Source organism: Blennius ocellaris (assembly GCF_963422515.1).
Source record: "Blennius ocellaris genome assembly, chromosome: 2".
NCBI classification, from domain to species: Eukaryota; Metazoa; Chordata; class Actinopteri; order Blenniiformes; family Blenniidae; genus Blennius; species Blennius ocellaris.
In genome coordinates, this window is record NC_137651.1 from 11,338,448 (window position 1) to 11,351,908 (window position 13,461).

Genomic DNA, 13,461 nt, shown 5'->3' on the forward strand with positions numbered 1-13,461 from the left:
CCTAAAAACCCGTCGAGAGAACAGAAGGAGTGAGAAAGCCAAAGAGAAATGGAGAGACCCATTGAGACACAAAGACATCTGGTATGTGCTGCAAGGAGAATGACAAAAGCTCTCCCTCCAGTCATCTCTCTTTACCTTGAGTAGCCCGCATCTTTTCATCCCCTCATTATTTCTGTCTTTCCCATAGTGCCCGTGTCTTTTTTTTCCCTTCCATCTCACTTTGTCTCTGGTCCTTTTTTTTTTTTTCTTTTTTACCCTCCTGTGCTGCCCTCCTCCTTTTTTTTGTTTTTTTTCCTCCTGCTTTCTCCTGATTCTCCTTCTTTGCCCTCAATTCTGGCGCTCTCCTCCCTCTTGCCATTTCGGTCCCACTCATGCTTTTTCCTCTCTCATGTTCAGTCTCCCATCCCCCCCCCGCCTTTCTCATCTTAAAACCAGCACCCCCCCTTGCTTCCTCATCTCCTTACAACTACGCAACACCTCCCAAGCTACATACACACAATCTAGCTCTCACTTTACTCTTTGATTCCTGGCTCCCTCCACCCTCTGCTCCTCCATTTCTTTTCCCTGGTGAGTTGTGATTGTAGCCAGCCCGACGACAGCTGCCGCAGCAGACAGCTGGGAGGCGGTAGGGGTGGGAACGAGAGGGGGAAATAGACGGAGATGAAGATGCAGTGGTGGGTTCCACCGGTTTATTGGTGGGTTTTGATCACAGCTATAGCCGGAAACAGAGGTGGAGATGTGGAGAACTGTCTGCTGAGTATCCCCTGGGCCTTCATCTCATCTGTGCTGATGCCTGGCGACCTGCTGCCGTGGCGGTCAGTTCAGTATGCGTCACCATGATGGTGTGAGACAGATGGCTGGGACCAGCGGTCAGGCACTTCAACCTACAGTACCAGCATCCCTCCGCATGCAGGAGCGAAAGGAGGAGGTGTGGGGAGCTGTGGAATCACGGGGGGGGGGGGGGGGGGGGTCTCTTGGGGTTAGATGGACCTGATTTGCTGAGTTGAACAGAAACAGAAACAACTGTCCCACCCTGCAGGCTACACCTGTTTCTGCATGAAGGAGGCGGAGGAAGAGGTGGAATAAAGAGGATGAAGCCGAAGGAAGTTGGACTGTGATTGGTCTGAAGAGTCATGATGGTTATAGCAAAAGATTGTGCTGTCCTAATGAATAATAAAACAGCAAACATTTTTCTTTGGGAAAAAAACATTCACAAATCTCTGTGAGGCTGCATATTTGTATTATGTCAAATGTTAATGCTCCACTGTGATGCTATTTTAGAAAAGATAGTGCTCCTGTCAATTTTTCAACTGTTTTATACAGGATCCAATGTTAAGAAAAGCACATTTTGTCTAAATGCAAGACAAGACAATACAAGACAAGACAGGACTAGACAATTCAGTATAATTAAATACAAAAACAGTCAATTCAGTGCCCTGAATTTCTTGACCTTTATAATTGTAATATGTTTGTAACTGTGAAAAAACAAAAATGAGATATCATCTATATGTTGGTTTCAAGGTGCTAGCTTCACAAGTGGTGTATTTGCTTATTTAAAACTGCTTTTGATAGTTGTCTGAATATGGTTGTGTGCATGTGGGGAGTGTAGAAATATTTAGATAGTTGCTATTGCAAGTTTGCATTTCTTTTGGTTTCCAAATACATTTTCATGACTTGTGTTTTTTTTATTAAGCTGCTGTGTCCTTTATTGTGATAATGTGCCTTAAGTAATAATAAAAAATGAATTGAAAAGCAAACCATGTTCTTGACTCATGGATTGACAGGTTTGCAGCTGGAGTATTCAGGGTGAAAACAATAAAATGCTGAAGAAACCCCCAGCTGAGTGACACTCACATGCTGGAGATGGAGGCTTTGGTTGGTTTATTAGTTTGGTCTGCTGGTGAGTTTACTGGTTTAAAAACATGTAAACTGAGTGAAAAGGGACAATCGGGATAAGTGTTAGCTGTCCTAAAGTACATGCTACCTACTATTTCTGCCCTTCTATAATTTTAAATATATCGCAAAAGTTAAACTATATAATTGAGTTAAACAATTACTAACATTCTCATAGAATACTTATAGTATTGGAATAATAATGAAAGTGTGACATTTTTGAGCAGCACTTGTTTTGGATCATTTTACTCTAGATACTTATTTTTGTCTTTTAAAATTATGTTTTTCTGTGATTGAGCTGATGGCAGATCTGGGTCTTGTACCACATGCACACGGTCTAATGACAAGTTCTAAAGTTTATCTGATGGAAGCAATACGGCCGCTGTGCTTTTCTTTTGAACGTGGTAGCTTTGTTTTTATTTTTTTCTTGTAAATGTAGTTCATGCTTACCGATGTACGTTGATTTATTGTCACTGATTTATTTTTATGGAGGACATAAACAACAGTGTCAGTAAACACCACAACAAGGCACAGTCTCATGTTTACAATTCCACTCACTCAATTACCAGTAGCACGTGTGCATCTGAATAAATTAAGTGAAATGTTTCCAGCTCTGCTTTGCAATGATTGGTTGTTAGGAGAAAGGGACAGGGTCTCAGGATAAATGCTGATTACAGTAAAACAAAATGCTTCAAGGACTCTTGTTTCAATATTGAGACACGAACAAGAAAAACAAGGATCAACTTGTGAAAGATATTGAAAATAACAACAACTATTAGGCAAATCAAATAAGAGTTTTCTTGAGATCCATTTTTTATATACATGATCCTAATGTACAGTCAGTTTCAGAAAAATTGGTCTGGGGATGAAAACAGACAAAAAAAAAAATGCTTGTCTATAGGGGCATGAGGGTGTTCGCCGGCCAGCGGCCTCCTTTTTCCCAACTCCACAGACTCAGTGTATTGACCGCTGCCCTTGTTGCCATAACAGGTTAATAACACAGCAGTCTAAAGTGAATCTTGGCCAAAACAACACACGTAAGCTGTAATCTAACTGGTTGAGCTGTTTGTGCCAGTAGTGAGGTGTTCGGTGACATGAGGGTGAACGCTGAGGGTTTGCATTGGTGAAGTTCCTCGTGAGTTTGACCAGACTGGCTCCTGTAAAGCTGGGCACATCAGGCAAAGCTCTCGTTTGAGACACAACACAGTTTTAACTAGCTGAGAAGGCTCCACCTGCTAAAATCGAGTTTTGTTCTTTCTCAAACAAATGTGATTATATGTGAACAAAAATACAGGTACATCTACAACTAAAATTAAAAGGAAGGTTTACCTCGCTCGTGATTGAATTAGATCATGTATACTTCCGTGTACTATTTTAAATGTATTACACATACGATTATTTATTTATTAGCATTTTGTATTTGTTTATTTTTTTAATAATTTAAGCTCATATGTCATGAAAATAGAATTTCCAAATAATATGAGCATTTTGAAGATCAGAAAGATTTCAATTTGTTTGTTTCTTTTTCTTCTTCTTCTTTTTTTTTTTAAATTTTTACCAGAAGCCAATTTTATTATAATTACGATTGCAGTTGTACTCAAAATGTCTTGGTTATAAGTTGTGTGTAGGGTTGACTGTGTGTGTGTGTGTAATAGAGTCTTTTTACCCTTTTTTAGAGGTTTCTCTCATCTGTGATGCATTTCCATACAAACAAGTAAAATCAGAGTTGTCAAACTAAACCAAAGAAAAAGAACAAAGTCTCGCCCCGACACCCCTGAGCCGAACCCTAACCCTTCATTTGGACTGCATTTTCGTGGCTCGAGTCAAAAACAAAGTGGAGATTTATCCACAAATGCTTCTTCACTTCAAAGTACCCGGAGACGCTCTGAAAAAAGGAAAGTGGCTCTGAGCTCTGGCAGTCGGCTCCACCTGCAGCGGTGCAACCAGCTGATCACAGAGGATTAGGCTCTCAGCTGACTGCCGGTAAGGCCACGCCTCACACTCGGCTCTGAGAGCAGCTGATTGCCCGCTCTGCCATCACAGTTTATTTAAGGCGAGGCAGCGAAGAGACAAAAAGCCACTTTGCCTAGAGCTCCTAAAAATCCAACAGACGACCATAAAAACCCAGACTAAAAGTAGTACTTTTCAAAACAGAACCCCGCCGTTTTATGATAGTGGTGTTATGGTTGCCGATTGCTCAGAATAAACTTTGCCGCTGTTTTTGTTCAGAATGAACTGAAACAAGGTGAAATAACTCGTGTGTTACTATTTACAGGTAAAACATATTCTTGATTATAGTGCTTTATTAAAGTCCTACAATTATTTTGCTTTTATTGAGCTGAGGAATTGTAGTTTTTTGTCCTTGCAGTCACACTATGTGGCTGAGCCATTAGAATTGACTGGCCTTCATCAGTTTTCCTTCCCCAGGTATGTCCATGGGTGGACAGGGGTTCCTAACAGCTGCCTGGGTGTATATCATCAGGATTGACGTATAGTACACTCGCTGCCTTTAACTGGACTTTTCTTTTTTTTTTAAGAATTTTGAAGTAATTATTAGTGGTAAGTGAAGTCAATGATGTGGTCACCCTGCAGGCATTATTGTTTTTGAGAGTAATTGCTCGGGTGTACTTGTTCCCATTGTGACCGGCGTGTGCATCAATCTAGAAGGTGTTCTTCAGCAAGAACCGACAGAATTATGATGAAGGGAAAAGAGGGCGCACATTTTAGAAATGGTATTTTGTGTTTGAAGTGGCTGCCGTCACTGGACAGGCGGTTTGTTACAGATGTGGAGTTTTGTCCGTCCATGTTCTAAAATGCTTTACCCACCTCCAGGGTTGCAGTGAGCTGGAGCCCATCCCAGCGAACTATAGGTGAGGACAGGCCACACCCTGGACAGGTCGCCAGTCCCGTTTCATTCATTGCATAAATGGAATTCATTGCGTACCGAGAAGTCCCGAGAATTTGAGGGTTACTTTGCTCCTCCTTCTCTAATTGTGCTTAGTTCACAGTGATGTAATGGCTACCACCCATTATTGTATTTCCAAAGGAAATTAAAGCCTTAAAGTAATTTGTTGGTTTTGAAAGAACAGAGTGCACATAAAGATACTGGGTGAATGTAACCCATGTTTACGTTGGAGTCTCCATTTATGTCAAATGTTCACTCTTTCCATGTACCTTTGTTTGTTTCTGAGTGACTGATTTGTGACTTATCTCTGAATTGGTGTGCACTTTGCTCTCTTTGTTCTCTGGTATGAACAGGTATGTACTTTCCCCATTAATAGCCATCACGTGCTGACTTGGCTTTCTGTGTCTGTGGTGTTTATAATGCAACCTCTCCGCATTCCTGAATGGTGAAACATCAGCGTGGGCTGCTGGCTAATGTGTCACTTGTGCCTCCTGCACTTTACCAACCGGTCTGGAGGGTCATTAGTGAGGTCAAAGACTCTGTAGGTACTTCGCTGACGCTGTTTGTGCTCTGTGTTGTTTCTGAACACTTGGCTGGGGTCAGGGTCCGATCATTAAGGGATGAATAAACAGACGCGGAGGACAGAAACCTGCTGCTGCTCCCTTTTCACTCCCCGGCAGCCAGCAGGTGTGTCTGACGGCTGATCAATACTCCACTGTGATCGTAGATTTTGGATCGTGGCCATGACGGCTCTAAAGTTTCACACCGTGTCCCTAATGTCATCCAAAACCCTGTGGTTGTCTCCTAAAGACCACAAACATGGAGCATGTGCACAGAAAGGCAGTAATTAAAGGGACCCATAAGCCGTCATAACAGCTCTGGGGCGACTTTGTTAATTTACACAATCTAATGTGGGCGTATTCGGAGCTAATGGCTGTAATATGAGTGAGGCCGCCATAGGTTTGGAAACATGTTTAATGGGAGCTGAGGAAACAGCACAGTTTTCCATTTTCATGCAGTATATCTCCATCGTCTTGTCAAATTTGTGTTTGATGTTACAGGATAACGGAGCTTTAAATAGCAGAGAGCCACTGGAGTTCTGCTGCTTGGCAGTTTGTTCTCCTTGGATGTTGGACAACCAAAGAGCGCAGAATGAAACTGAATTAACTTTAACTTAAGGTTCTCATGCTTATAAAACTTATGAAAATAAATAAATATCGTGAACTAAAAAAAACTTGCTCTGCTTCAGGATGGACATAGATGAAGATTAAAAATGTTGCACATTGTGTATGAACCACCATCCATTGTAATGGAGTTCTCCAAATGTTGTTGAAATGCTATTTAAAACCCAAGTAGTTTAGCGATGAGGGTGCTCCCTTTCATGGCAAGGCTCTTGGTTTCAGTCAAACACTGGGGAGTTTGCAAGTTCTCCCTACGCGTGGGTTAGGGTTTTATTCTTCGGTTTCCTTTGCACAGGCCAGAAACAAATGTGCTGAAAACGTTAAAACTTAACTGTTAAAGGCTGAAATCAACTATTTGTGTGTTTTTGACAGTGTAAGAAATGTCACGGCCGCCACTTCACACAACTGCTCGTAGCAGCAGTCACACTGTTGTGTTACGAGCTGCAAGTACTAACAACCACTGGAAAGGCAGCACAATAATGAGACGTGAGGGGGGGTGACCCCTGTCTGAGCTGATGTGGGCGGGAATACATTCTGTCATCACTGGAACGGGCTGGATAAGGCCGCTCTAGACCTTGTATAGATGGCAAACATGATGGTTTTCAATGGTTGATCATATTATGAATAAGCCTTATGAAATTCTTGATTTCACTTGTTTTCTTTTTTTCACCGCTTCACGTGTCGTTCATGGCTGTTTGTGCTGTAGGTTTGTCGTCACTGTGCAGCTCTGGCCACAGTTCTACTGACTGTGTTGACGTGTTTGAAGAATCCAGTGGGTCTTTTACAGTTTTGGGGCCTTAAAGAGCAGGAGAAACAGAGCAGATGGGAGTTTAATGAAAGTGGCTGAGCTGCAGTTTTTATTGCTGATTAATCACAAAATGATCACGCAGCTAACCAATCCGTGCCGTAGTAATAAACTCCCTCTTTATATTCCATGGTAGTGTGATGAATCAGTGATGCACCCAGACCTGTAATATTTCCCATAATTCATCTTTGTGTGCCGACTTCTTCTTGTTTGTATGTCGTCTATTTTGAGACAACATTTCCACCAGCTCTGGCGTGGCGTTGCGTAAAAGCCACGCTCTCCTTGAGGACTTTTTTTCTTTTTTTTTCTTTTTTCTGCGTCACTGATGTGCTGTGATGCTTCTTTATGCCCTGGCGGCTGTTACTTGTGCGTCGTTGCTCTTCAGGTTTGTGTGCGCCAACTGAACACAGAAACGCGCTGATCTTCGTGTTCGACGTACAGATGAACTGCTGGTCGAGGGAGTGAACCTGTAGCAGGACGAGTACGTACAGGTGGTAGAAGACATTTTTATCAAGGCGTGAAGGCAGCAACTCAGTGATGTTGTAATTACATCACGAGGAAAGGGAGCAGGTGGAAGTGCTGTTTCGCTCACACCTTCAGTTTCTGTCAACATCTCCTTGGTTTCTGTGTGTGTGTCTCTCTCTCTCTCTCTCTCTCTCTCTCTCTCTCTCTCTCTCTCTCTCTCTCTCTCTCTCTCTCTCTCTCTCTCTCTCTCTCTCTCTCTCTCTCTCTCTCTCTCTCTCTCTCTCTCTCTCTCTCTCTCTCTCTCTCTCTCTCTCTCTCTCTCTCTCTCTCTCTCTACCGAGAGAGGCTGCATATGAGGCGACACACCCAAGTGAGCGTGCAAACACTTCCCCCTCTCCTGCCTTAACAAGACATATTGGCTCCATCTTTAAAGCTGCAGCGACTTCTTTTTTTTTTTTTTTAAGAAACCGCATTCTCCAATCTCTTGTTCAACCCCCCTTTATTCAATCAGAGCCCTCCTCTACTGTGTTGAGGTTGCAGCAATGATCCAATGACCCACGTTGTCCAAGATCTTGCAGGCATGTCATGGTGTGAATATGATGTGATGTCCACCAGCCCCATCTTGGCCAATCAGAGCCCCCCCCCCCCCCCCCCCTGCTGTGACCACCTGATAAGACCTGAACATGAGAACAAACACCGACAGGCACATCTCAAGCATTGTATAATAATGTTTCATGAATACATAGCGTGATAACGCAAATATTACGATTGTAGTATAAAAAAGTGCTTGAAATGAAAAAATATTTAAGTCAGGCATTCATCTGTAATGAATAAACTGCGCACCACACGTTAAGTTAACCCAACCCCCCCACCCGCCGATGGCCTTGATTTTTTTTTACATCGCACAGAGACAGAACGACCCCCCCCCAGAGGAGACAGCTGTCTCTCACAGAACCAAAGGATCAGAATAGAGAAGTGATGGCTGGAGGTTGACATTGCCTTCTAATCAAGCAGCTCTTTTCCCCCTCTATGAATCAGGCACATGATCACACATGAAAATATGTTTTTACTCAAATATTGTCCACACGTATGGCTTCTTTTTTAACATCAGCATTTGTATTTTGGTTTCTTCATCACTAACTTTCAAAGGGAAATTATTTATATTCATATTTTTTTTCACATGTTGGATAGCTGAAAACAGTGTAAATGTTTTTTTTGCTGAATAAACCCACTTGAGATCAATCATTTTCTTCTCAACTGGGTCCGAAACAGAAATCAAACGTGTACTATTAAATATAATCCCTTAGTTTTATTATACACTGTCACCACTGAAAGTATAGTAACCATGGAAGTCGCCATAAAATAGCATCATTCAGACACCAGGCCATTCAAGAAGCTTCACAAGAACTTGCAAATACGTGAAAATAAAACATTAAAGTTCAATTTGAGATTATGAGAACAGTGAAAACAATCATTACAACAACAATTTAATGTACCTCTCAGAGTTCCCAACTTTTGTCACCAATAAATTGGTTGTTTTATCTACAATTTCAACCAGTATTATAGTACTATTTTACAAATGTATGAGCAAAAGGAAGCAGTAGTAGAGTTTTTTTATTTACTGTATGAAAATTCTGAAAATCGAGGCCATAGATCAGTCGGGTAGGAGGCGAATGAATCAGGTCAACTTGACTGAAGCGACAGCTCGCTCCTTATCCAAAAGGCTTCATCAGTTCATGCTGTTCTTTTAGAATAATATAAATATAAATGGACAAGCATAATCAGACAGACAGAAGCCGAGCGACACGACCTCACAGAGACCTGAGTGGTCAAGATGCATTGAACTAAAGAATTCCTACCCCAGTCATCACTGACTTTGAAAAACAAGTTTGCAGCCTGAGCAATGCGGATGCGTCATGCGGAGATGTTCCTGTGCTTTCTGAGAATGAATAGAGTGAATGAACATTGCAACATATTTATAATGTCATTTCAACACTGTTGCAGAACCGTGTGTACAAACTGTAAAAACAACCTGAAACCTCCGACGTCAGGTGTCTCCAACTTTTACTGAGCAACTGTGAAAACAAGTGAGAATCTCAATTTCTGAGGCAACAGCAAAACTGGAGCAACATTGAATCAAAAACGTTCCAACTACTGAAAAGTAAAAAAAAAAAACAACAACAACAACTGAATTCTCCCAAACTTGGAACTTCCCAGTAAAAAAAGTTTTAGAGTAGCTGGTGTGACTCTAACTTGTCTTTCCACACATCTTTATTTGAGGCTTTATTTGAGAAATGTGTCCGGATGAAGCTCAAAAAGTGAGAATAAAAGCCAAACATTTTTCAGCCCATCATACATATTGAACTTGCTTAATCTTCTTTTTACATCTTTTTGGAAGGGAAATCTGGTTCCCAGCAAAAAGACTGGAAACATCAACCTAATTTTAACATTATGGTGTATTATTTCACACACACACACACACACACACACACACACACACACACACACACACACACACACACACACACACACACACACACACACACACACACACACACACACACACACACACACACACACACACACACACACACACACACACACACACACACACACACACACACACACACATTAAAGCGAGACTCCTTCAGTGTAGTCTGACTGTGACAGTGGGTACAGGAAGCTTCCTCATTGTCAACAGAGCTGAGAGGCACGCCTTCTCCACATAAAAGGTTTGTGTGCATGCCTGCGTGCGTGTGTGTGTGTGTGTGTGTGTGTACATGAGGACAAATGTGTGTAAACAAAGATGCTGTTGTGTGTGTGTGTAGTCTTGTTTCGCCGCCCTTTGCATAAACCTGCAGATAAAGGGGAGAGAGACAGAGCGATAGTGGGAGAGAGAGCCTTCCCCCACCTGACTCGCTATGAACTGTGTACACTCTAAATATTTCCATAGTGTCAACCCTCTCACGGAAGTGAACGAGGAAGTCCTACATGAGAGAGGGAGAGAGAGAGAGGAAGAGAGAGAGAGAGATGAGATGAGATGAGATGAAGGTCTGGCAGGAACAATGCATGCATTAAAATGACCGCTGGCCGATCGATCGGGTGCAGAAATCAAACCCCCTCACCTGGACCAGAGCTCAACAGCACAAACCTCTGGTGCACATGACGTGAACCACACCTGCAGTGCAAACATGGACATGTTGCGTTACCTCTCTCCACGTGGTGTTTTTGAGCGTGGGCAGATATTAACGACAACACAGTTTGAGATATTTGTTTGAAAATCATCCAGTTAAAAAAAGTCACTAAACATTCTTATAAAGCTTTTTTATTTATCTAATGATTGGTTGTATATGACAAATATTAATGCAGATTTATATGCCGTTTTATTGCTGCAACCACCGAGTATTTTCAATATTTACTTCTTTGTCCATCATTAACACAAGCAATTTCAATTTGGCATCAGAGAATTAAAAGAAAGTTCTCGCTTCCGCACTGTGCATGTGCTTTTTCCTTCATATGACAAGATTTGAAATGCAATTATTGATGACTCTGGAGCTGTGCTTTGACTTTCTCTTATTCGTCTCAGTACACATTTGGACGACAACAAACACAAAAAAACGCTTCTGAAACAACACTTTTGTTTACAAAATTATTTACTAGTAATACCTTTTGCCTTCCTCCTCCTCCTCTTCCTCAGTCCTCATCCTGCAGCCGGTGGAGCGGGACGACCTGGGCGTGAAAACGCTGAAGATCACAGATTTCGGGCTGGCCAGGGAGTGGCACCAGACCACCAAGATGAGCGCAGCAGGGACCTACGCCTGGATGGCCCCGGAGGTCATCAAACTCTCCCTCTTCTCCAAGAGCAGCGACGTTTGGAGGTACGACGCTCACGCGTTTCCTCGCTCCTCTGGCTGATACTCTTGACGGACTCCATGAAGAGTCTGATTGAGATTTTCTTTTAAATGTGCAAACAGTTTCAGGTTTTTGATTAGACAACTGGTTGCCGATACGGAAGTATAATCTTAGTGTAATGCAAAAAGATTTAGTTTAAAAGGTGTTAAACATCAAGCCCATGGGCCGTATCTGGAGTTGCTTACAATCTAGTACAAACATGAAATGTATTACAATTTTATTATTGTGTCCACTGGGGAAGGACATGAGACTGCACTGAGACCCAGTACAGAATAGCAGCGCCGTCGCCAACGCTGCAGCGAAAGCTTGTTTACTCGTTGCTAATAAAATAGCTTCAGCATGAAGGACGATGAGTTTGTTTCAACCTGCATGCTGAGGACAAGTAATCGCCATTAACTTGTCAACGTGAGACGGGAGATAGGAGAGACCCACTATCGTGTGTAGAATTTCAGATTGAAAATACTTTAACTGAAGAATGGTTATGATATGTTAGTGAAAAAGAAACATCGCTTTTTATCATTTTGTACTTTTTTTTGCACTCGATATTTTGCCATTTTTGCCATTTTTTGCCCTGTTAAAAAGTAAAAACTGAGCTGCATGTGGCCAATGAGCGAGAACGAGTTTGACACCCTTGTTATCTTGCGATCATGGTGGGTGATAATAGTCAGGCTGATTGTCCATCTGGCCGGACAACAACACGCTGGACGCTAAATTAAAACCTAAACCTCACCCTCACCATCCAGGGATGGTGGCTTAGCTAAAACAACTTAGCGAGAGCATGTTGACGTTCGCATTTCCCATCTGATCTTCAGTAGGTTAAACAAACAAATTAGTTAAATTTAATTTGCTCAGTACATTTCATGGATGTTGGCAGATTTTAAAATGCTCCACAGAAGATGGAAATTGTGTTGGCAGAACAGAACACGGAGGTTCAAGGAAGCAGTGAATACGTGGATGAAAAAAAACCTTTTTTTTATAAAGCATACTAACACTGGTTGTTGTAAATAATAGAACTCAGAAGATAATTAAGCAAGATGAAATAATGTAATGATAAAAGAAAGGTAAAACTGATGTTAAACATTGATGTAAAAAACATTTGTATGTATTTAAATCAAAATAGAATAAATAATATAATACATTATATATACTTTTTTCACTGCAGATGTTTATTTTTGTATTTTTTTTTATGTGATCGTCTCTCATCACAGTTTTGGTGTGTTGCTCTGGGAGCTGCTGACCGGAGAGGTTCCTTACCGGGAGATCGACGCTCTGGCCGTAGCTTACGGTGTTGCCGTGAACAAGCTAACGCTTCCTGTCCCCTCCACCTGCCCGGAGCCTTTTGCCCACCTGCTGGGAGGTAAGCGGGCCACTTACTGGCATTCACGTCCAGTAACTCAAAGTCTGTGTTCCTGTCTGCAGCCATTATGTAACATAAGCTTCACTGCAAGTGGTCTAACTTCCCTCCCACCACAATTACTTTGAGATCGTTTGTGGTTGATGAGTAATTTGTGTCTTACTTTGCCAACTACCTGGTTATAGCTCTTTTAAAAGCAGCAACTAGTAACTGCATTCAGACACTAGTTTTTAGTTACTTCTTTATTTCCATGCTCGTGCTGCCTTGTGTCTGGAGCTCCCCTGGGCCACAATGTCTCCTTTAAACCTGGCCAATGATCTAGGGTATTAACCGACTCCTCTTTCACAGTCCAGGTGATCTCTGCTCAAACACACATTTGACACGTGTCCAAATTGCCCTACCGTGCTGATCTCAAACACATTTGAACCTTTTCTGGTCTTCGGATATGTGGCTGTGTAAAGCTGCAGGCTGGATTCAATACATGGAAAAGCAACTGATTCTCAAACTGCTTGTGCGGAGCAGCAAACTTCCCTCCTCTTCCCTCTCGCCATGCTCCTGAAGCTCATTTCCTGCCCCCCCCTCCACAACACACACACACACACACACACACACACACACACACACACACACACACACACACACACACACACACACACACACACACACACACACACACACACACACACACACACACACACACACACACACACACACATACACACACACTTCATCTTATCCATGTTCATCCGTTAATCTCCCCTTTGTCATCCCGCGCTGCTCTCCTCTCTCTGTTTACTCCTGTCATCAGCTCACTTTCATCTCCTCTTCCTCCAACTCCATCCTCATACATTTCATTATGCTAATTCAGTGAGCCCCATAAGCAGACGTTGCTCTCTACAGCTGGCGCAGCGTTTTAGTCTGCCCTCTGTCGGGGCTGTTCCCGCAG

At 42.3% G+C, this 13,461-nt stretch overlaps 1 protein-coding gene across 1 annotated transcript in view; it reads left to right on the forward strand.

Moving 5' to 3' along the window:
* map3k10 (mitogen-activated protein kinase kinase kinase 10) overlaps window positions 1-13,461 on the forward strand; it is a gene marked incomplete at its 5' end in the record, with an annotated part of 31,919 nt that overhangs the window by 10,975 nt on the left and 7,483 nt on the right. Inside the window, 2 exons of the mRNA XM_080504479.1 lie at window positions 10,947-11,127; window positions 12,370-12,518. Coding sequence (XP_080360605.1) covers window positions 10,947-11,127; window positions 12,370-12,518 — 330 coding nt within the window. The remainder of the gene's footprint in view (window positions 1-10,946; window positions 11,128-12,369; window positions 12,519-13,461) is intronic.